Genomic DNA, 23635 nt, shown 5'->3' with positions numbered 1-23635 from the left:
ACAGGGCCTTAGGCGCCCTCTACTCCACTTACTGCCCTTTTTCTGAAGCTCCGACGCCGCTGGAGTCGTGTCGACGCCGTGAGGCGGTTCCGGTTCGATGTCGGCGGCCTCGGCACAATGTCAGTTCTTGACGACGCCGGTAGGCGGCTCCGGTTCGATGTCGGCGGCCTCGGCTCGATCTCGACCTCTGATTCGATGGCGTCGGGCAGTCTTTACTCGATGTCGACTTCGGGCGGCTCCGGTCCGATGGCGACCTCAACTTCGATGACGTCGGCCGGCCTTGACTCGATGTCGACTTCCGGCGGCTCCGGAGTGCGATCCTCACTCCCGACCTCCGGTGCTCCTCTCCTTAGGTTTCCGGCGACTCCGGAGTGCGACCTCCACTCTCGACCTCCGGCACGATTCTCTCAGGTTCCGGCGACTCCGGAGTGCGATCCTCACTCCCGACCTCCGGTACACTTCACCTCGGTCTCCGACGACTCCGGAGGGCGGTCCTCACTCCTCCGATGACGCCGCTCACTCGACCTCGGGTGACTTCCTCCTCGACCTCTGGTACTCCTCACGACCTCTGACGGCGCCCTCTCTCGACCTCTGGCGGCTCCGGGTGTGACGTCCGCTTTCCAGTCGGCGCCGCTTCTCCACCTCGGGCTCCAGGTCTCAGGCTACTCGACGTCGGACTCCAGGGAAACCAGTTTCCAGGTCAGGATCTTGCTGTTCTCTGTTTCTAAGGCCTGTTCCTGCTGTCCAGGTCCTTAGGATGGTTTTTCTTGCTTCTTCCCACACAGGGCTCCAGGCTGGGCTCAGTCAGTAGGGACTAGTATCAAGGGTGGGTTTATGGACCCCACTCCAGGCACAAGTTTCCACCCCTGCTGCTTCACTCCTTCCTCCTTCAAGTTTCTGCTGCTCACTCTTCACCAGTCAGGTGCCAACTGCCAGCTCCAACTGCCAACTCTCTGTCTTAGCTTCCCAACATTCTAAACCGCCTCCAACTGTCACAGGGTTCTGGAATGTTCTGGAAGGTGCTGGTAGGTTCCAGTGGATGCTGGTGATGTCACAGGTGGCCACCATTTTGTGCTCCAGGCCCTCAGACAGAAGTTTCAGGGGTAGGTAAAATGGCTCCCTGAATCTGCAGCAACACGAAAAAGTCTGGTGGTTCCCAAAAAGGAAAAATTCAAACAGGGTTTGAGGCAAAAGTGGGACAAAATAAATAATGATGAGGAGGGACCACCCAAAGGGCTGACAGGTCTAACAGTGGAATTTTCAGTTTTTGCCAAGTATGTTTCTGTTAATGTGGTCAAATGCTGAACTGTAGTCAATAAAGCATATGTACAGGGGTTGTTTGCGTGCAATTGTGGTGTCTATCATCAATGAGAGGGTTAAGATATTAGTAGTGGTCCCCATGTTCTTGCAGAAGCCTTTTTGATTTGGTGGAATTGCTGTGTTTTCTGTGGCCCAATTTGTTAGTTCGTAGTAGTATTAGCCCTGAGTAGTATTTGGCTTCCTTGTCCAGAATGGCTACTAACCGGGAGTTTTATGGATCATTCCTACTACCTTTTTTGTATATTGGGGGAGATAATAGAACCCCTCCATTATGCTGGAATCGTCGATGTTTGCAGTATTGCTACGAAGATAGATTTTAATGCTTTGGCCCAATATTCTTGGTCAAGTTTGAACAGAATTGGCAGGATCCCGTTAGGACCTGGTGCGCCCTCTCGCTTGCCCTTAGATTTTGTTTTACAAATTTGATTGTCCGTGATGGTTAATAACTGTTCCGGTGTACTCTGTGGCACTATAGCTGCCTTCAGCTATGCCTTCATCAATCTACTAAAGATGGAATTGATCTTAAGTGCAGCCAGTTTGAGGATATCCTGGGGGCATGGGGAAAGTGCAAATTTGCAACTGGCCAGTAGAACAGACGAGTTCTCAAGAGTAAGGTGATCAAAATTGTTTAGCAGTGACCAGGGAAAGTTATTCCTATATGAGATTGACATAGGAGCCTCAAGGGAGGGGGAAGGTGAGGGGGAGGGGAATTAATCGTAAATTAAACGCATAGCTATCTGCTCCCAACAGTATCTGTAATTCACTTAGTAATATCTTTTTATCTAACATGCATATTCAATATTTCTCAATTCCATTTTTAATGATGCAGCATTTTCAACATATGCACATGCACACATGTTTTGTTAGTGGACAGGTAACCTGGCCTGTCAAAGCCAGTTTTAAAGTCCCTGGATTGTGATGTTGGACATGTCCATAATTTGGACCGGAGAGTCATCTGTGGTCCTAGTGGAATGGGTGTCACTTCCATTAGATGAAGCGGGTCAATGAACCAATATTACCTGGGTCATGAAGGAGCGATTAGAATCACCTGGTATGCCTCGCTGTTTAACTTTATGATGACCTTTAGAAGTCGAGGAGAAGCATACATGTACCATAACCCAGGAACCACAAATGAATTCCTCCTTCATTCCCAGTTGTGGATACCTTCTTGCACAGAATCGCAATTTTCTGTTTTACCATGTGGATAACTGGTCTAGCTTTGGTTTTCCCCTGTGTCATACCTCATGTATCGGACTGTGATTGAGCTCCAATTAGTGGCAGATTTTCCGCTCCTAGGGAGATCCGGTTGTGTATGGCCCAATGTCACAAATGTTGAGCCTCTGCTAACAGCACTTGTGACCTTTTGACACTTAGCTTGTTGGTGTAAAACATTGATGACATGTTGCCCAGCTGGGTCAGAACCAACGTTTGACTTATTCGTGTGAGGAACAATTGTGGGCCTCTTCTGATGACAATACCCTTTTACCAAAGGCACTGATTCTTAACCCTTCCCTGTCTGGAGAGTTGGGCAAGGAGCACATATATTTCTAGCCTTCCTCTGGGCCACCTGCATCACTAAAAGGTCTGCTTTGGGATGCCCAGTGAAGTATGAAGCAATGTTATCTGGGACCTTCTATGTTGTTGCAGTGTGGGAATCACATTGCTGTTGTTTTTGATGTCAATTGCTCTTGCCAGACATTACCTATAAGTAGAGGTTTGACTGTTTTTGTGTATGTTTATTTATGTTCCCGTGCTTGTTAGAGGAAGTTTGAATCTTTCGGAAGCAGGTGTAGGTGCAGTCTGCTTTATTGGTTGATGAGGTGGAGAAGGAATATTTTGAGGAGCTATCAAGGGACGGTTATGGTTTGGAAAGATGGCTCAGAAAGCAAACAAGTATTGGAGAAGTTTAAGTACATCGATTGCCACTTGCATCATTGGTGTCCCTTGACATTCTTCATAATCCTCTACTAGCAAGGGACATAGTGGAGATCTCATTGGGCCTGGTCTTCCGGTCATTGCTCTTCCCGGAATCCTGGGTAGTTTAGGTGATAAGGCTGTGGCTGCAGGTCCATGTAATACTATGAAGAATAGCTCATTTCTTCCTTAGCGTTCTGACATTTGATTTTGAATTGGTCTGGTCTATACACAGCCCCAAAATGGGTCATTTGGATCTTACTTTTCCTCTGGCTCAGTCTCCAGATGTTTAGTACACAGCTATGGTGGTATTTATCTTGGGGAAGTGTGTTCTGGTCATACTGCAAATAAAAATGGCTTTACTCCTGTTTGAGGATCTGGTGTTGACAGGACAGTCACTGATGAAATGGTCCTCAACAGGGCGCCCATTTAAGCAACTTTCGCCAGTGTGGTTGTCGTCAACAGGATAGTTGTTAGTGGGGCTGTCACTGACAGGGTTGTCATTGTATACTTGTAGATAGTTGATGAAGAGTAGACGGGAGTAATGATGGTGCTATGGTCATAGATTTGTTTTGATGGCGAGAGCATTGCCAATGGTGACTTTGCCAATGGGTTAGTCATAGACGATGATTCAACCTATTTTTAATCGGAGACAAGTTGGTGGTGGAATATTTGATGGTGTAACCTTTGCCGTTAACTTTCTTGTCTTCGATTCACGTTAAGATGAATGCGAGGCAGGTCTCTGATTTTTGGTGAGCCTCCTTGTGGACTTTTATACTGTGGCTAAAAGGAAAGAGAGACTGATTCATTCATTGAGGAGTTCTTTTTTGGGTGTTTTAGAGGTTTCTAAATGGGGTGTGTGCATTTTTTGATCTAGCACACGGAGAGCAATTTTGACAAAGTCATCCCCATTTATCAACAGCCTTAAGTTTATGAAAACACCTCAGTGGTCTTCCCTCTCAATAATTCAGAGTTTTGGCAGAACATTTCCTGCATATCGTACTACCTTCTTGTTTGTGATCTGAATAAAAGCAATACATGCATACTCTGTGAGGCTCATCTGTATAGACTCTAATTTTGGTATGCACATCACAGGCTTTGAAAAAGTTTCTCTTTGAAGATCCTTCTATGTCCCCAAAAATATTTATCTACCTAATTCAGGGGTTGTGGTGGAGGATTCACACATATCCAAGCTAAGGAAAGGCTTTAAATGACGTTTTTGAAGTGAAAGAATGACTGGTCTTTCAGAAGATAGACCAAAGCTCTGAGACTCCCTTTCCACACAACATGAAGTAGAAATCTGGAGGTGAGATAGCCTCTGGAAGAGGTGGAGCGCAAGGCACTCTCACCTTATTGGTAGCTCTTTGGGTCTTTGATAATGAGGGGTTTGTGAAACTAAAGTTGCACTGGTTTAGGGCCTTTCCGGTTGTTTTACTGCATATTGTTAGTGTACGATTACTGTGGACTCCCACCCCGATGACAAACAATGACTTAAGCATTTGAATCTATGAAAGTTACAGTGCTGGAGAATGGAAGAATTACTGTTTGGCAGCCTGTTTTTAATAGAGACAGACAAGTTCAACCAGACAATTAGGCCCTAATTTAGGAACAATTATCCATAAAGAAAACCTTTTCCAAAGTGGTTTTAGGAAGTCCAGCAGTGGCTAGGGCCCATTGGTCTGTTTAGGTGTTGAGATATAGGACATTGCAGCAGAAGATATCAGGAAAATCAAGAAATATAAGAACGAGGTAAAAGACAGCACCTTTTAAGACATCAATGAAGAGGGACACAAATCGACACTTTTTTTTTTTTTTTTAAAGTTCCTTTAAAGTGGGACGCGTGATTTAACTTTTCAAAAATAAGGGGCTAGAAATTATGTTGAGTCTTCATAGAAGAATTTAGAATAGAACTACAGCATGCTGAGGCAGAGGAGGCCACCAAATTGCATCCATTTTTTCCCAAAAGGAACTGATGGACGGAGAAGTAACAATGGCCCACGGGTGATATTAAGTATTTTACAACTTAGTATAAAACAAGGACAAGTTATGGCCCATAATCAGTCTCACAGAGTTAAATATCAAGCTGATGTACAGGCTTTCTAAAGAGGAGGTAATCAATCTTGTACAAGATCGATTGGAAACAGGACATTTTATGATACTTCTGGTTCTGAAGGGCGCATAGCTTTGTTTCCATCCCTGGACACACGGTTCCTATACCTCATTTTCTGTAACATTTTTCTTTCTATTGTTCATTCCATCAGGAGCACTGTGGGCATTCACAAAACTGTTGAAGCCAGTGATTTCAGCTCTCAGAACTCAATGACTGAGGATCATTCTGTATTAACACAATGGTTTTAAAGTCAAAGGCCAGGGAGAAGCAAAGAGGAGAAGTTAACATGGTTGTTACCCGGCTGAAAGACCCAAGTTTTATTATGAAGAGAATCAAGTAAGAAATGGAATCCAAACAGGAGACTAATGGTCAAGATCGATTCAGTAACACAATGTATAGCTTTCCTTCACAAAAGCTGAGGAATATAACTCATTGTTAATAACAAAGTAGTTCTCACTGAGAGAATGGCCCGCGATGGTCGGACTGCTAGGTTCATCCTTCCAAGTGATATATGCAAAGCCATGACAATACAGGACCTTCCAGAGACTGAAGGTTCATCACCTCCAGAGGTTTTGCCTTCTTCAGAGAAGAATATATTACTAGAAGATTTACATCTAAAGCTCCAGTGGTGGTTAAACTACATGGAAACATCAAACAGAAGAGTAATCTTCAACTGATATGTGGAGAGTACTCCAATGGGAGAAAATCTGATGTGTAGGTTGTTGAAGAGTTTATGCCAAATGTGGCTAGTCAGATAGCAATAACCCCACCTTTAGAACATCAACTAAGTTTATGACTATTCTTAAGCCAGCAACCAAAAGAAAAGGCATCAAGCAAGGGACTGTCAGGAAAACTATCATGCTCTTATGCTTCATTTCATGCATAAGCGAGTCAGATGCCTGCGAGTGTGATTATTAATATTGTAGAGGGAAGGAATATAAACTGTACACTGCGATACCACAGCTTGTTTGAAAAAGTGGCTCACTGTATGTGGCTGAATATCTTTTTTTCTAATATAAAAGCATAAGAAACACATTTAAAAAATAGAAAATTAAAAACGTAACATATGTAGCAGGATTGCTACCCAATTTTTTTTTATCCTTTTTAACTTTTAAAAGAGAAAAAAAAAATTCCATAGGCATGCGACATCACAGAGAAAACACTATCACATTTACGCTGCCCATGGAAATCTACAAATCCTGCATTAAGCAGTGACAGATGGTCAATTCATTTTGATGGTACTCTGAAGGACATATGGTCTTAGTTCTATATCCCTGCTTCTATTCCTCAATGCTCCAATGCGGAGGTGGGAAGATTTGTTATAAATGTGATTAAGGATATGCACCAGAAAACTGATGATTCCAGCAAGTAACTTTTCCTTTTCTATCACAAGATGTTTATTAACATTAATAAACAGTGAAGTGAAAATTAGACTCATCCCTTTCTAAAGGCCCTGGGCTAGCCGTAAGGAACGCGAGGAAGGTAAACATAATTCTGGCATGTATCACCAGTCAGCTGAAGTACTTTAGAGACAGGGTGCCTGCCAAGAAACAAGCAAATACAGTCCGATAGATCTCACACTAAAACTTCATTCTGCTCTTTCCTTACTTAAAGAAATCAAAGAACCTTCTTAACAGAATTTATGCTTTAAAAGTGTACCAAACACAAAAGTGTTCTACCGTAATAAAGAGTTACATAAACCTTCACTTTGTGAATTGAATTCAACTATTCACAACCACAAATTGTGAGGAAGTTGCTATGGTCCTGGAAAAAAAATACACGTCAGTAAAAGCTATTTGAACACTAAGCATTGTATCTGCTTAAAGAGTGGCTGGAGTTTATAGATTATCACATGGCAAATTGATTAAGAGCTTTCCCTTGGAAAAGACATCTCTTACAACTCAAGAAATACTTGTGGAAAATTGAAGATGAATGTTTGTCACTGCAAAGATAATCCTGATCACTCCCCCAAAGAGGTTTAAGCAAATTTTTCAGAAGACCTTAGGCCCCGATTTAGATCTAGGTGGATGGGATATTCGGTCACAAACATGGTGGTTTTTCCTGACACGATATTTCAAATGCATTATATTCTTGCACGTGTAATATAATGGATGGGATATCCGTCGTGTGTGATGGGGTACTCCGCCAAGATCTAAATCAAGCCCTTAATTTTAAATCACTGAGAGTACCAAAGGCAGGTAATCCAGGAATGACATTTTTCCAGACAACTGCAGCAATAAAAATTGTCACCTGGGACTGGATGACACAAGTTCATTAATCAAGAAAGAAGCATATTTATGCACGAAACGGAAAATGTCATAACTAAAGAGAAAATATTTATTTTGTAGGGAATGAGAGAACATGTACCTAATGGAAGTGATTGAGGTACAAAAGTCAATAAGTGCTCTTGTAAAATACAGAGTCTGCACTTGGTTGACAACTAATACTATTAAACTTGCTAACCAGATTAAAGGCAACATATAAGAAAACAACAGTAAAAACACAGAAATCCCATACCAATTAACAGAAAGGACCAACAATATGCACTTACTGCTTTCAGAACACTTCTTACTTAATTATAAGAGTTTACTGTTCACATTTGTTTTAATGGGACAAGAATGAGTTTATCGCAATTGAGGGGACTAAGAGGAATTGAAAAGGAGGAGCTTGTCATAACTAGCTCTGAGGTATAAATTGCAGATTAAGTGAAATAGTGTGCTGAAATTTTGAACTAATGAGAATAATTCATTTTTAGTTAGGAAACTGATAGAATTGTATTTTTGTGTGAATTATTGGCTATATATTTTATACTCCATTACCTAAAATAATACTTAACACAAAGAAAATATTGTTTTCCCCGAGGAAGGGTTAGAGTAGCTCCCGAATGCATTGAGTGTTACTACCATAATGAATGAAACACAGAATTAGTTTAGTATTTATATAAATTAGATTGTAATTAGGGGTATTTCATCAAACAATAAAATAATTTGATTGACATGAACATTACCATTTTTCTTGAATGAATTGGTAATTCTAAATGTATCGAAGAATCTGTTCGTTTCACAAGGAAGTACATATCCATGTCAAGTTCATGTGTTTGACCCTTGAGGCAGAAATCAGATACATGAACTTCATCACTACATCTGAATTTGAACCACTGGTACAGGTCTCAATACCAGTATAGAACTGCTACATTTTATGTTCTGGCTACAGACAGTTTTAGCAGTCTTTAAGAGGCTTATTCTTTCCAATAATTTAAATATACTTGGAGGGGACTATTCAACTCCTTGGTCATGATTAGATTGTTCTGTGTTGTTCATTTTGCATATCTGCTCATGATTAAATGGCTTTTTTTCCCCTATTGTTGGTTTTGTCCCCCCCAGGAGCATTTTGGTGTTAATGTGTTTTGACAGGCAATTTAACTTTCAATTGCTTAAATTTGATCTTGCACTGCAGCGTATATCGGGGATCTTTTTCTCCTCCCTCTCTCTCTCCATGCCAGCTTCCACTACTGGTTTTATTAATCTCTCCTTATTCATCCCTAGGCCCATCTCACCAACTGACTGTCGCTTGCTCTCCGTCCTTAAGCCACAGAGGGGCATATGTATTAAAAGACAGATTTGCAAGTCCTTAATAGCGATTTTTGGCGAATCGCTATTAAGGACTCGCAAACTGCTATGTAGGTAGGAATCGCAATAATAATAATTGCGATTCCTACGCATTCCTTAATTGGGACTCGCAAATTGCGAGTCGCAATTAAGGAATCCCTTTCCATTCATTCCTATGGGCCAAGAGGCCCATAGGAATGAATGGGAATTAGGATTCATACATATGCCCCTTAGCATTTTGAGGACCATCTGCCGCACTACTATCATACAGTCATCTTAAAATGTTTCTTGGCCATTCCAAGATGGCTGCCTAAGAGTGTACATGTGCACACATATGCAGCGAGCATCTTTCAGTGGATTTTGTTTTATATGAAGAACCCGCTTTCAAAAAAGGCTGCTGTGGATGTGTGCTTAGTCATGGCGACCATCTTTTAGTTGGGTTTTCTAAAACTATAACAAAATGCAATCAAAGATGGAGTGCATGTCTACACAGTGGAAAAACTGGAACTGAGTTGGAACAACTAAAGATGCATGACAAGGCAGGGCCAGTACCTAAAGGATGCATATGCTTTGTAAACATTTTGTATTCACATATTTTGTTGAAGAACTTTTTTGTATGGCGGATGGAGGCACATAGAATAGAATAGTACATTACTATCACAATGGAGATGAAAGGTAAGGATAGGACGGGACAGAAATTCACGTAGATGCAGAAAGTACTGGAATGGTTGAAAGCTGTTGAAGTACTATTCAACTAGTGGTAGCCATTGTCAAAGGGTGGAAACAAGAGAGAGAGAAAGACTCAATACAAAAGTCTATTCGAAAACGTCTACTCACCCCACTGATTATGGCAAGTCAGATTTTATCAGGTCGAGCTATTTTTAGGACCTACTGGTACATTCTGGTGAGTGAACTTGCGGCTGGAAAGGAACAGGTGTTCTGTTCATTCAGAAAGTGAATTAGCAATAAAGATCCCTTAAATCTTGTTTTTTCTCTCCGCATTTGCTGTCTGTTTAAGGACAGGGGTCAAATGCCAGTTTGTCTTTTTACCAATTGCTGCTTATCTTATCCTGGAAAAGTGTATTTACTTTTCTCTCGCTTACCACAGTTAGAGGACTTTGTAAAGAGAGCTGTCTGACATTGTGAAACACAAGGCTGTAGGATATCAGTTTTTTCTAACACACAACATTGAAATAAATAAATAGTACAAAAATTCTAAATATATCAGGAATTATGAAAGCACGTGTTTTTTGTCATTCGGAAGTGTGATGCAAACAAAGATTTAAATAAGGGCAAAACAAATCAGAAAACTTTACTTAGTGATGTGCAAAAGACTTGTATGCAGAAACTCGATTTCCAAACATTATTGTTTGTACACTAAGGGGCTCATTACTATGTCGGGCGGAAAGCCTCCGCACTACACCTTCTCAGATTGGGGACCGACCAACTTGAGGTCGGTGGTTCCGACCGCCAGATTACGATGCGAATACTGTGCGAGTCGGTCAGAACCGAGTCGGAATGACAAGCCGGTTTACGTTCCGACTGCGAAGATCGTAATCGGGTGGTCGGAATGTAAACTGACCGAGTCGGTCGTAAGGGCTCAGACGCTGTCGGGCAGAGGCTTTCCATCCGACATCGTAATGAGCCCCTATATCATTTTATCAGTAAAACGGCTTGTCACATGGAATATTTGTGGCTATTCCAATGTAAAATGTGCTGATTGCAAATGACAGTGTGCTACTACTTCATGCTTTGGTTACGTATTTATTAAAAATAATAGTTTTTAAACACGATTTGAGAAACTTTCTTGCCCCCGTCCTGATGAGAAAGCTGTTAAGGAACTAAGAGACAAGTTAGGGGTTATGTTTATCCTATATGCAGAAAGATTTGCATTATATATGGAGCAAAGGTTTTGTCTATTAAATCAAACAAAATAGCTTTTTGTACAGCAGACATGCTGAACTAACATATTTGAAGGTGATATCAAATGTGATAATTAAAAAAAATCAGTTAATTAAAACATTTGCCAAGGATGACGTAATTAGAAGCCAGTTTATGGGTCAAGAGCATTACAGTTAAGCCAAGTAGATTATTTAAGTCACTAGACTTGCAGGCCTGGTAACATTTTTATGATTTTTCAAGGCCTGCAAAAGTATTTTTAACCTGTTCTACTATCAACCTAAATGTTGCTTGGACAAATCCATATGTTTCTGGTTTGTCATTATTTGTAATATGCATGCTCTAACCTGTGATAGCTTGCATTTGACAAGCATAATTACAAAGATGGGGGGGGGGTTTAATGCACTCCACACCCCTAGTTGTTGTTTAACGTAGGTAAAAACTTGACAAAGATCTCTGGGTCATGAATTTCAAGTAGTATTTCAAATCATAAATCAATCCATCTGAACTCAAGAGTATGTGGAGAAACAACTTCTTTAAAACACTCATAAGAAAGAAACACAAAATGAGAAGACTAACAATACGGGATTAGATTTCATAATAATTACATATATTTAGTTTGTTTCGATTATTGTTTGTTAAGTTTCAGCGAGGGGTTCACACACAAACCCCAAAATGATTTGAAATGGCCCAGCACGTAAACTCAGATCAGGAAGCAACTCGCAAAACAACACAACTTGTATTAAGGAGCAGATACACGGAGTACTTGTTGGATACATCCAAAATAAAGTCTATTAAAGAGCTGCCTCCTGGCATGAGGGAGACTTAATGCCTTAGAGAACCGTCTTAACATAGCAATACCTTTCTTATACAGGATGGGGAAGACCTATAGGAAACTAGCATGATGCATTTACCACCTTCAAGTCCAGCAGCCATTAAGAAGATTCAAGGGTTTGATTTTACTTACCTGCTCATACCGAAGAACAGGTTCACCTGCAGAGTCCAAGGCATAGACCTCAACCATCCCATCATCACGGCCCAACAATAAATCTTTGACACCATCTCCCAGAATATCAAAGCTATCAATACACAAAATGCCTGGAATCAGGACAGAAATACATCATGAAAAACTGATCAGATTTTCAACTACAAAAAAAGCAAGTGGTTGAAATGTGAATCCCCAATACTTGAAAAAGAATATTCCTCAGGGTTGGTGGCTGTGGGTTTTTACAACTTACATTATACTCCCCCAATAATCATATTTACACATGTCAGTGAAAATTATACGAGCCAGCAAATGCAACAAAGTAGTAAGGTGCCCTACAGATGGAACAGCACACATTTTAAATTCCTAATGCAGCTATGACCTCAAAATCAAATTTCATAGGCCAGACATAAGGTGCACACATGCTACTGACAGCAGTTTCCTGATGTTATCAAAAAGGAGTTAACAGGAATCAATGTACCTCTTCTTTAATTGTTGAGGGCAGGGCTTGTAGTATGGGGCATAAGGTGCAACGTTAATTTACTTTGGAATGGTTTAGTTTAATGCAAGTCAGCTCAAATCTCTCAATTTTTGTGTTACAGTGTATTTCAATCTGTTGTGTATACTACAAAAAGCGTAATTAATCTATTGCTAGAGGCTACACTTATGTACAAAATGCATAAAATGAATACAGTGAACGATACTTACATGGAACAGTATTTCCTTTAAGCATTTTCTGGACATTTTCCGTGAACTTACATTTTTCAGAACATCACAAGTGTGGATTTTATTAAGGTTGAAGCACTATGCTACAAATTACAACACTTTTGTGTTTGTGTAGATGATCCTAATAATGTGCTAACATTGAAATTAAGCTATTATACAGATTACAGGGTAACCAAGTAACCACATCTTTTTTCTCTCCTGTGGACAGCTGGCACCATTTTAAAATGTGTTTCAAGCCAGGACATGAAGAAGATATTTTGTGTGCTAAAAAGTCCACTATATGTTCTTTATAGGATTGACTAGTGTAGGGTTTCACACAAGGTCGGATATGAGCAGCAGTGTAAAACCAGGACACATGCATCTGCACTGCAGGGTTGCATCGAACAGTACTCAGGTCCTTTTTTGGGATTTGTTTTTCTGGTAGCTATTTTCTCTCATGCTCGGACCATTCTGAAGAAAAACAATCACCCTTATGCATCAAGCCAAAATCCAGTCGGTAAAATACCGATTCCTTATTAGCTCCCGGTATTAAGTAAAAAATACCCAATCCCAATGCATCAACCCAAAAGCAGAAATCGGTATTTAAGGAATCCTTAAATAGCGATTCTTTAAATAGGGATTCCTTAAATACCGATTCCTTAAATAGCGATTGCATTTAAGGAATCCCAAAGTGAGATTCCTTAAATGCAATGCATCAATGTTAAAAAATTAGCGATTTCGCTAATAAGGGGAGCAAATTACCATGAAGATGAACTGCATGGTAATTTGCAAAAACTTTGAAAAATGCACTTTTGTGCATTTTTCAAAGTGTCATGTTGCGCACACACATGCCCTTAGAGCATGTGTGTGTGCAACATATGTGCACATATCATTTTCAGGGGTGCAACAGGGTGTCCTTTTGACACCCTGGCACCCTTGAAAGTGCTCCAGCTATTAGCGATTCGGTAATACCGAATCGCTAATACAGAATGGCTTTACATTCATTCCTATGGGCCTCCTAGCCCATAGGAATGAATGGGTAGGTATTCCTTATTAACGATTCGGTATTACCGATTCGGTAATAAGGAATGTTAAGGAATCGCTATTTGAATAGCGATTCCTACATGCATAGCCTTTTGCTATTCCTTATTAGCGATTCCTTATTTTTCGCTAATAAGGAATCGCAAATGCTAATGTTGATGCATATGCCCCTATGAGGTAACTACTGGAGAAAGAAGGCAGGAGGCCACTCCAGCCATGACAATTAGAGTCATAGGAGCTGCCTAAAACAATTTGACAAAATGTTTGCTTGTGCTGCCTTTTACTTTGTAGGATAGTACGACATCATTCACACTGTTGCCTAAGGGACGGAAATTAGCTTTTTATTCTCAAGAAAGGGAAAATAGGACGGAATCTGACAAATGTCCAAGTGTACTTCTGGGCAGAACATTTTATGTTCATATAGCTGCCACGAGCTCGGGGGGGGGGGGGGGGAACAATGTACATATCTGCATACAAACTGAAATGAAAGGATGTCTTTTTCAGTGCTCTTCTTGCATCCACTTTCTTGTGAAAACATGAATGAGACATACTGGTGCAGGGCTTGAAAGAAATGGCACCACTTTGATGCCTGGTAATGGACAGCTCTGCTGATTCCAAGGTAGGCTAAAAGTCTACACGTGAATGTGTTTCTGGAAATCTCTGGTGATCAGGTGAAAAACAGATAAAGTACTGGTGTCAAACAGTTGTGTGGATTAGGGTGCGTGCCTAGATGTATGCATTTATATACTATGTTGCACCCCAAGATATGAACAATTTAGTCTTTCTTCTATGCCTAGGTAGCTGCTGATGAACGTCAGTACAACACACATCAGTACTGATGCTGAAAATTCCAAACGGGTTACTGTTCCCCAATTTTATCACTTGGGTCAATTTACCTTTCATGTCCTGGACCGTTTCTTTTTGCAAAACCCAAAACGGATATCAAGTGCACCATCTTATCACTACACCTTCAAAGAAGTGAGGCAGAGCAGTCCAAGGCTGCTAAAACCTCCTCTTTGCGTCATTCTGTCATTTCTTACACACACAAACTCTTAACTCCTCTTCTGCCGTCTTCCTATCCTTCGCTTAATTCACTTTCTCAACAACCTATTTGGCACAATAAATTACTATGCATCAAAAATCGTGCTTTCTATTGGAAAGCATGGTATTCCAAGGGGCTGGTATGGATTTATCAACTCTTGTCTGATAATAAACCCTTATCTTTTTCAGTCCTCAAATCTAACTTTGCTCTTCCTAATTCTTTCAAGAAACAATATGATCTTCTACTCCCTTCTCTCCTCCAGTATCTTTCATTACTTCCACCTTCTCCTGATCTCCCTACAACATGTTCTACATTGTTTCCATTATTAAACACCTCCCCTTCTGCATCTTCCCTTTACAAATGTCTATTATCTTCTTCGGTAAGGTGCAAAACGAAGACTGAATTGGCATGGGAAAAGGACTTATCGCAATCCTGGTCTGTCTCTGTGTGGGATAAATTATGGTTAAAGATCCACAAAACCTCACGGGCGGCCAACACTACTCAAACTCTTTATTTCGTGTATCAACGTTCATTATATTCACCTGCAAATTCAGCTTCCTTCTCCTCTAGCACCTCATCACAATGCTGGTCCTGTCCATGCTCAAGGGCCGATTTAAAACACATGTTATTTGAATGCCCCACTATTGATACATTTTGGCATTTAGTTTGGTCTCAAATTAACAAAATATTTAACACTAAGCTTTCCTTTTCCCTCCCAAATATTTTTCTAGGTTCTTTATCCCCTTCTTGGCCTCAGTCCCCATCACATTTTCAGCTAATTGATTTGTTACTTGCTATAGCCTTACACTTAATCACCTCAAATTGGAAACATGCGGATAAAGTTACTTACAGAGCCTGGTGGAATGCCCTTTGCTTTCATCATAGGCTTGATACCAATGATGTTACCCCTGTATCATTAGCAATTAAAAGAGATTTGCTTCCTCTCACTACATATTTATCTACTATTGTGAGAACGTCAGATGATGTTCGTAAACCGCCCTGATTTTGTTTCGTTGTCTTTTTGTCGAACAATCTAATGCTGTTTTACATATTATATTTGTACAATTCTATAATTATATCTTTTTTTAGAGTTTTAATCACATACAATGCTCCTTTTTATTGTTACATTTTATTTCGGACTCTTTCTAATGACATTTATATTGCTTCCTCCCCCCCCCCATTTTTCCTCTTTTTCTTTCTTCTTCTCTCTTTTTTATTCTAGGATATAGTGTTTATTGTAACCAGTATGCTTTTTATCCTTTATTGTATATATTATGGTTACTTATGTTTTCTTAACGGTTTTTGATTGTGTATTGTAATGTCTTTATGGTTTCAATAAACTCAAACTTAAAAGAGCAGTCCAAGGCGTACTCAGGGAGGTGATGAGGGTTAAAGACTTCGAACTCAACAAAACACAGAATAAGGTTTAATAAATCAATGTCCAGCCAGTGATTTCAGAATAAGAAAAAGTACTTCATTCTGATTATGCAGCTTAACACTAGGCAGAAAGGGACAATGGTGCTAATAGCTACATCGACAGTCACAAGGTTCTGACAGGCAATGCTCCACAGTGGCAAGGTAATATCAAGGAGTCCTGACAATTTGCTGTGAGACAGAGGCCTGTCCGTATATTCTATGGGCCAGCTCTGACTGGCTTCAGGAACATTAATTTCCTAGGTGTTAGTTAGGGGTCAACGTTTGTTTTATATTCAGTTCTCAGTAAGATTTACCTCACAATTGATGATCTGGCAGGGCACAGCTGGTCATTTCCATTTCCTCTTCTGGTTCATGCCTCAGCTGGTTCTCAGTGACAAATGCGCTGGAACTGAGAGCTCAGACAGAGTAGCTCACTCACTCGACCTAAACAAATGAGGAGGTCTTTCCCTTGCTTGGAAGAGTATGGTACACAAAGACTTTGCGGGAAGGTGAAACCAGAGTCTGACGGGGGACTACATTTGTCTCCTGGGGTGCGTGATCAAGATTTCCTGGGTTGCGACACAAATGTAGCATAACTGAGGGAGACACACCAAAGCTCACGAGGCGGTCCTCATGGCATGCTGAAAGTTGGTTTTGAAATAACGTTTAAGCACCTTTCAAATTGCACTTTTTAATTAGTTTTAGCCTCACCCTGCTGCTAGAAACCGGTATTGAAGTGAAACTGTCTTTCTAAAACTGCTTTTAAATTATTGTTTTGCACTTGTTCCTACCATGAAATTGCACTTGTATAAAATCGAATTTGAACTGTTCCTCGCCGATAGCGCCTCCCAGGTTCTCAGCACTTCTGCTTTGCTAACGCGGTCTAGTGCTCAGGGGGAGAACAGCTGCTGCTCAGCAGAGCTGATTGGTTGGTGGACGAAAGGGAATAGAGAAATAGACACGCTGGAGCGGACGCGTTGCTGGCGCGCCTAAGGCAAGCCCGTCTGCGTACGTCCTCGTCCGACCGGGGCCAGGGGCCAAAACCCCTGAGCAAACCCGGATTTACACAGCGGCCGAACTTCTGACCCTATCCACAGACAGTCATGCTTTGAGCGGCAATGTTATAAACTGAAAGCTGATAGAATTCTGAGAAACAATGGAGCGGGCAGACTCATGACCCCGCGCTCAGGTACTCAAAAGAACAATGTAATCAGCAGCCCACCAGGACTGAAGGTGGCTGTCCTCAATACGCGCTCTCTACAGATGCACCACCTTGAAGTCTTTTCACTCCTCCATGATGGAGATGTAGACATTCTGGCACTCACAGAAACATGGCTAAGTGACACCTCAGTCCCAGACATTATTGCCGCCCTCCCAGGCGATTTTGACGCCCTCTGGCACAATAGACAAGAAGAAACGAGAGGAGGGGTGTGGCCATTTTCTTTAACAAGCAGTTAACGGTTGCAAAGATTGTGGCAGAGGGTATCGATAATGCAGACTTACTGGCTGTCAAAATCTCACTTAAATCCTCCTGCCTCCTACTCTTGGTAGCCTATCGACCCCCACGGTCAACCGATAGATTCAATGATCTCTTTTCAGAGACCATCAATGACCTTTGCTCAAGATACAAATGACTCCTAGTGGTGGGCGATTTCAACTACCACTGGGATAAAACACCAAGAGAACCGCTTGCCAGCCAATTTGAGTGAGCGATGACATTGATGGGGCTTCATCAATTGATCGACGGCCCCACCCACCTTAAAGGTCGCACCCTAGACCTCATTTGGACCTCGCAACCATGGGCAAGGGTATTGGATATTAGCCCCTGTGCCTGGTCTGATCACTCGCTAGTTAGCTGCTGGATCCCCATGGATAATCCATTGCCGCAATCTCCCCCAGAGTGGAGAAAGCTGAGATGCTGGAACAAAATCGAGCCAGGGAAACTAGTGGACACCCTATTCAGGCTCCCCCCGCAATGCAAGCAAGGGAATCTTGACAAGGAGAGTGAAGCCCTCACTGACACTCTGCGTAGAGCTATGGACCAAGCAGCACTGGAACAGAGGGACAGAATTAGAGACAAAGGCAAGGGGGCCTCCTGGTTTAATGAAACTCTGAGAGAAAAGAAGCAAAGCCTCCGCCACACTGAGAGGCGGTGGTGTAAAGCTTACGACCCAGCTGAGCTATCAAACTACAAAACCTTACTTGCCTCTTATAAAAAAGCCATCACAACCAGGAAAGCTGAATATTATAAGGCAAGAATTATAGATGCGGCAAATAAACAAAAAGAGACATTCAGAATACTGAAAGAACTCAGCCGAAAATCTGAATCAAAATCGGCAACCGCGCCCATAGACTGCAACGCATTTCAGACCTTCTTTCTCCAAAAAGTCAGGGATATCCTCTCTGAGATTGATAACACCCCGGCTCCCTGGTGCAGCATCAGGCCTCCCCCCGGCCTTGCAAACAGCTCATTAACTTCCCTAACTTAGACTCAGCTTCCTTGACATCATTGATGAATCGCACCAAATCCGGCTCACCCGCAGACCCTTGCCCCTCAGTATCCTCACGTGCAGAGTTCCCCAAGGCTCCGCATGGTCCCCGCTCCTTTTTAACATATACCTACAGCCCCTGGTGGCGGCCCTAGCCCGCATGAATTGCCGAAATTTCAATTATGCAGATGACACTCAACTCATCCTTTGGATCGACAATTCCACCCATACTCAGGAGCTGGCGCAAAACATCCTTAGATTTATAGTAAGCTGGATGACAACCAACTCACTAAAAATTAACCCAGACAAAACTGAAGTCCTTGTCATCCCCACAAAAGATAATCCTTGGAACGATCTTTTCTGGCCCCAAGACCTGGGTGACACCCCCACACCAGTACCCGTTGTGAAAAGTCTGGGCATAAAAATAGACTCCGACCTCTCCATGGCCAACCAAGTTACTACAGTGGTTGGAACCTGTATAGGGTTCATGAGACAGCTGCAGAAACCAGTCCCCATCCTCTCAACGGCATCACTACAGACGATCGTGTCAGCCACAATTGTCTCCAGGCTGGACTAGGGGAATGCCCTTTACATCGGCCTCCCCCAGAGTCCCATTCATAAGCTGCATGTGGTACTGGGAGACGCAGCCAGGTTGATATTTAGGCTACCCAGAAGTACTCACGCCACCCCTCTACTGTGTAAGCTGCACTGGCTCCCAATTAAACAGAGAGTGAAGTTTAATGGTCTCTGCATTGCCCATAAGACAATCTATGTTCCGGGCCGTACACTACGGTCATCACAGGCCTGCTGCCTGTCCACCCCACGTCTCTGCATTGCCCATAAGGCAATCTATGTTCCGGGCCGTACACTACGGTCATCACAGGCCTGCCGCCTGTCCACCCCACGTTGTAACACCCTATCCACAGGGGGCAGAGCGTTCTCTGTCCTACTCTCACAACTCAGGAACCAGCTACCTGATCACCTTCGCAGGGAACCTGCACTCCTCCCCTTCAGGAAACAACTCAAAACTGTTCTATGTAGGGAGGCTTTGAACACTGTTTAACTACCCTCTCCTGCGATGCTGTTATGTTATCACCAACTGGCCCTTGGCCTCTCTCTCTAAAGCGCTTAGAGACCTGTCACCATCTTCCAAAAATCATTACTCCAGACAAACTAATCAGCAGCCCTTTGCTAACAAGGCCCTCACTGAAATTCTAAAAGGATGCCGCTTTCTCAATTCTGCTTCACTTCAGTGTCGGGGTCTCTACCTCCATCCACAGGATTGGATGCACTGTTTAGAGGAACCTGTCACCATCCTCTATCATTTGCCGTGTAGAGGATCATTCCCATCCCAACACTTTGAAAGACTCATGTAATCCTAATTGGGAACCATGAGTATGTTTAAGCTCCTTATAGGAGGTCCAGGGGCAGCCGGAGATCACTGGCAAATCTTCTGGGGAACCAATGTAATTTTCTTTATGTCTCTAGGTGCCAGACAGCATGTTATATAGCGTGCTATAATTTATTCCAGTTCCTCAGTGGCCCTTGATGCAAAGGGGCAAGATGTCTGAGCCCATGTAGGTGTGAAGTAGCCAACACTTTCATAAAGTCAAAACACACTATCATCTTTGTTTTGGGGCGGATAGGGACAGAGCAGGTGGTGTTCGGTAGTGTGTATGCCCCCCCCCCTGTCCTGGACATTTGCTGCACAACTCATGGCCCGCTGGGCGGACATTCCGGAGGTTCCGGGGATTATAGGGGGGGGGACTGGAATGATGTGATGGATCTTTCTAGGGACCGACAGTCGGAGGGCCGGGCGAGAGGGGAGGGTGGGCGGACGAAACTCAATGCGCTGGTAGGCGGCCTTGCGTGGGTGGATGCCTGGGGGCGATGTCACGGTGCTGCCCGTGCGTACACATATCTGTCGGCGGTGCATGGTTCCTTCTCTCGACTCGATTATATCTTCCTATCGGGGGCAGCGGAGTCCCGGTTAGAGGCAGCGGAGATCCTTTCGCGTGGGTTGTCGGACAATTCCCTGGTGTCCGCGGTGATACGGATGGGGGCGTGGGGCAGCCGTTTCGCTGGCGGCTCTCGGTGTGGCATCTGCAACACAATGACTATAGGGTGCATATGACCACGGCGGTGGACCAATATTTGTCCCGGAATGTGGGATTTGTGCCGGGGGCGGACATGTTGTGGGAGGCGCTGAAGCCGACACTACGCGGAGCGGACATCTCATACTGAGTGGCGGCCCGTCGTGAGCACCGAGCGGGGTTAGTCCGGGCTGAGGCAGAGGTCATGGAACTGGAGCGTAGGGGCCGGGAGGAGGGGGGCGGGGTGGTTCGTCGGCAGCTGCTCTACGCTCAGCAGACATATGGCTCTCTACTACTCGACGAGGCACGTCAGGCGTCGCTGGCCACCAGGAGTCGAGTGTACCAGTGGGGGGACAAGTCGGGTGCAATGTTGCACAGACTGTGTCAGGGGGTGTACCACAGTCAAGACCTCCCGGGGATAGTGGATTCAGGGGGCATGCCGATAGTGGAGCTGGGGGCGCTAGCAGATAGCTTCGCTACATACTATGCTGGTCTATACAGTCCCTGTGACAGCCTCGCGGAAGCGGGCGTGGAGCGGTTTCTGCGTGATCACCCTATCACGACGTTATCAGAGGTGGCGAAGACGGCCTTGGACCTTCCGCTGACAGTGGAAGAGCTAGGGGAGGCGTTGGGTGGCCTGAACCCGGGCAAGGCCCTGGGCCCGAATGGGTTCCCGAGTGAGTTCTTTAAGAAATATTTCTTACTGCTGGGTCCGCATTATACGGCGGTGGTGGAGGAAGCCTGGGAGCGGGGACTGTTACCCCGGGACTGGAGGCACACTGAGATTGTAGTGTTCCACAAGCCGGGCAGACCCCCAGAGGAGCGCGCCTCATATCGTCCGATCTCCCTCCTCAATGTAGAGGCCAAAATCCTGGCGAAAGCATTGGCTAATCGTCTCATGCCTTACATCACCTCGTTGGTCCACCCGGACCAGGCGGGATTTATGCCCTCGCGGGCCACGCGACATAACATTCGGCGGGCTCACGTGGCGATTGCGCAAGTGCATCGGTTGGGGGGTTCCAGCAGCTCTGTTGTTGGCAGATATGGACCGAGCGTTTGACTCCCTTAGCTGGCGCTATGTGTTCCTGCTACTGCAACACTTGAATTTCGGGCCGCGGTTCCTGTCATACGTGCGGCTACTTTATACGGAACTTACAGCGTCGGTCAGGGTGGCGGGGGCGTCCTCATCGGCGTTTCCGGTACGACGTGGAACACGCCAGGGGTGCCCCCTGTCCCCGTATCTGTTTGCCCTTGCCATGGAACCGTTGGCGGTGTGGGTGCGGATGAACGCGCAAATATCTGGATTTGAGTGGGAGCATGGTCTTGCCGACCGTATCGCCCTCTATGCGGATGATGTCCTATTTTTCCTCACGGATCTGGACCGCACGGGGCCCCGTATACTCCGTATTATGCAGATCTTTGGTGAAACGTCGGGTCTATTCATGAACCCCCGGAAGTCTACCCTGTGGGTATTGGGAGGTCCGACTCAGTTGCAGGGCTGGGCGTCCTCGGTGTGAATTGCGGTGGGGGGGCTTCAGTACTTAGGGGTGTTCCTGTCACCTACCCAGGCGGTTTCTTGGGGGAGAAACGTGGTGCCCATGTGGGAGCGTGTGTGTCAGGATATTAAATTGTGGACCCGCATGCCGCTCACTATCTTTGGCCGGTCCGCGATTTTTAAGATGGTGGCTCTCCCCCGCCTGTTGTACCAGTTGCAGAATCATCCGTACGGGATTCCGCCGGACTAGTTCCGTCGGGTAAACGCGACCCTGGGTCAGTTCCTGTGGGCGGGTGGGGCGGTTCGGGTGGCCCTGCGGACGTGCTTCCTCTCACAGTACGACGGGGGTCTGGCTACGTCGGACCTGCTGTCTTATTATCAGGCCTCCCACTTGCTTGTCTTGAATGAGTGGTGGTATGGGGATAGGGGGGACCCGGCATACGCAGTGGAGCTGCGGCTCATGGTCCCACACACGGTACATACTCTGCTTTATTCCGCCGTCAATCGGGCGCGCTTGCCACCAGTGACGCAGGTAATTTTTCAGATTTGGTGCCAGGCGCTGGCACGCATTGGATGGTGGAATGTGCTCACGCGGGAAACCCTTCTGTGGCACAATGGGAGACTACCACAGATGGCGGCCCTGTCAGGGTTTGAGGGGTGGGACCGGATAGGCATAGGCGATGTAGTGTGGGAATGCGATTTGAAGTCCTTCCAGGACCTTCAATAGGAATTCAGCATGCCGCGGACGCAGTTCTATAGGTATCTACAGTTTCGCCATGCACTCTCCCCAAGCTCTATACCAGACTTTAGCCCAGTGGAAGCGAAGCTCTTCATGGGTGACCTTCAGGGGCGGAAGATCTCCAAGATCTACCGAACGCTTGTTATCCATGGCTCCCCCTCGCTCCAGCGTCTCAAAGGGAAATGGGAAGATGACGTTGGGCCCCTCGATGAGACGGACTGGACGGAGCCGCTGGCCTCGTCCCGGGGGGCAGCCATAGATATCCGACTACGCCTCATACAATTTAAATACCTACATAGGGCCTATTTTACCCGAAGGAGGTTGTGGCGGGCGGGCCTGATAGCTTCAGTGTCTCCGATGTGGGCGGGAGGAGGGCTCTTTTTTTCATACAGTATGGCTTTGTGGGTCGCTCTCCTGATTCTGGAGAGGGGTGTTGGCATGCTTATCCGAGGTGCTGGGGTGGGATCTCCCCGCGGATCCCAGGTTGACACTGCTGCACATTATGGACGATATTGGCGGCAATATATACAAGAGACACCTACTGCTGTTGGGCCTTACCCTGGCCAAGAGGGATATCGCGCGGGCTTGGAAGGCCCCTACGGCTCCCTCTATGAATGTATGGAAGAGGGGTCTAGATTTTAGCATGGGCCTGGAACTCCCCCTCTTTGCAGCTAGGGGGTGCCCCCGTAAACACTATAAGATATGGAAGCGCTGGGCGAATTACAGAGGCCTTCCCCTGGAGCCAGCTCCGGAGGAGCGGGAGGAGGTGCTTGTCTAGG

The 23635-nt window shown here is 44.5% G+C and overlaps 1 protein-coding gene across 2 annotated transcripts in view; it reads right to left on the bottom strand.

Annotated features, from left to right (window-relative positions):
- The window catches only part of BBS7 (Bardet-Biedl syndrome 7), a 368412-nt gene that overhangs the window by 201280 nt on the left and 143497 nt on the right, over positions 1-23635 (bottom strand). For both annotated transcript variants that reach the window (XM_085641566.1, XM_085641567.1), the window contains exon 8: positions 11819-11949. In XM_085641566.1, coding sequence (XP_085497692.1) covers positions 11819-11949 — 131 coding nt within the window. The remainder of the gene's footprint in view (positions 1-11818; positions 11950-23635) is intronic.

The sequence above is a fragment of the Triturus cristatus genome, chromosome 2_2 (genome assembly GCF_964204655.1).
Source record: "Triturus cristatus chromosome 2_2, aTriCri1.1, whole genome shotgun sequence".
Classification (NCBI taxonomy): domain Eukaryota; kingdom Metazoa; phylum Chordata; class Amphibia; order Caudata; family Salamandridae; genus Triturus; species Triturus cristatus.
This window is presented reverse-complemented; position numbering and strand designations above follow the sequence as displayed.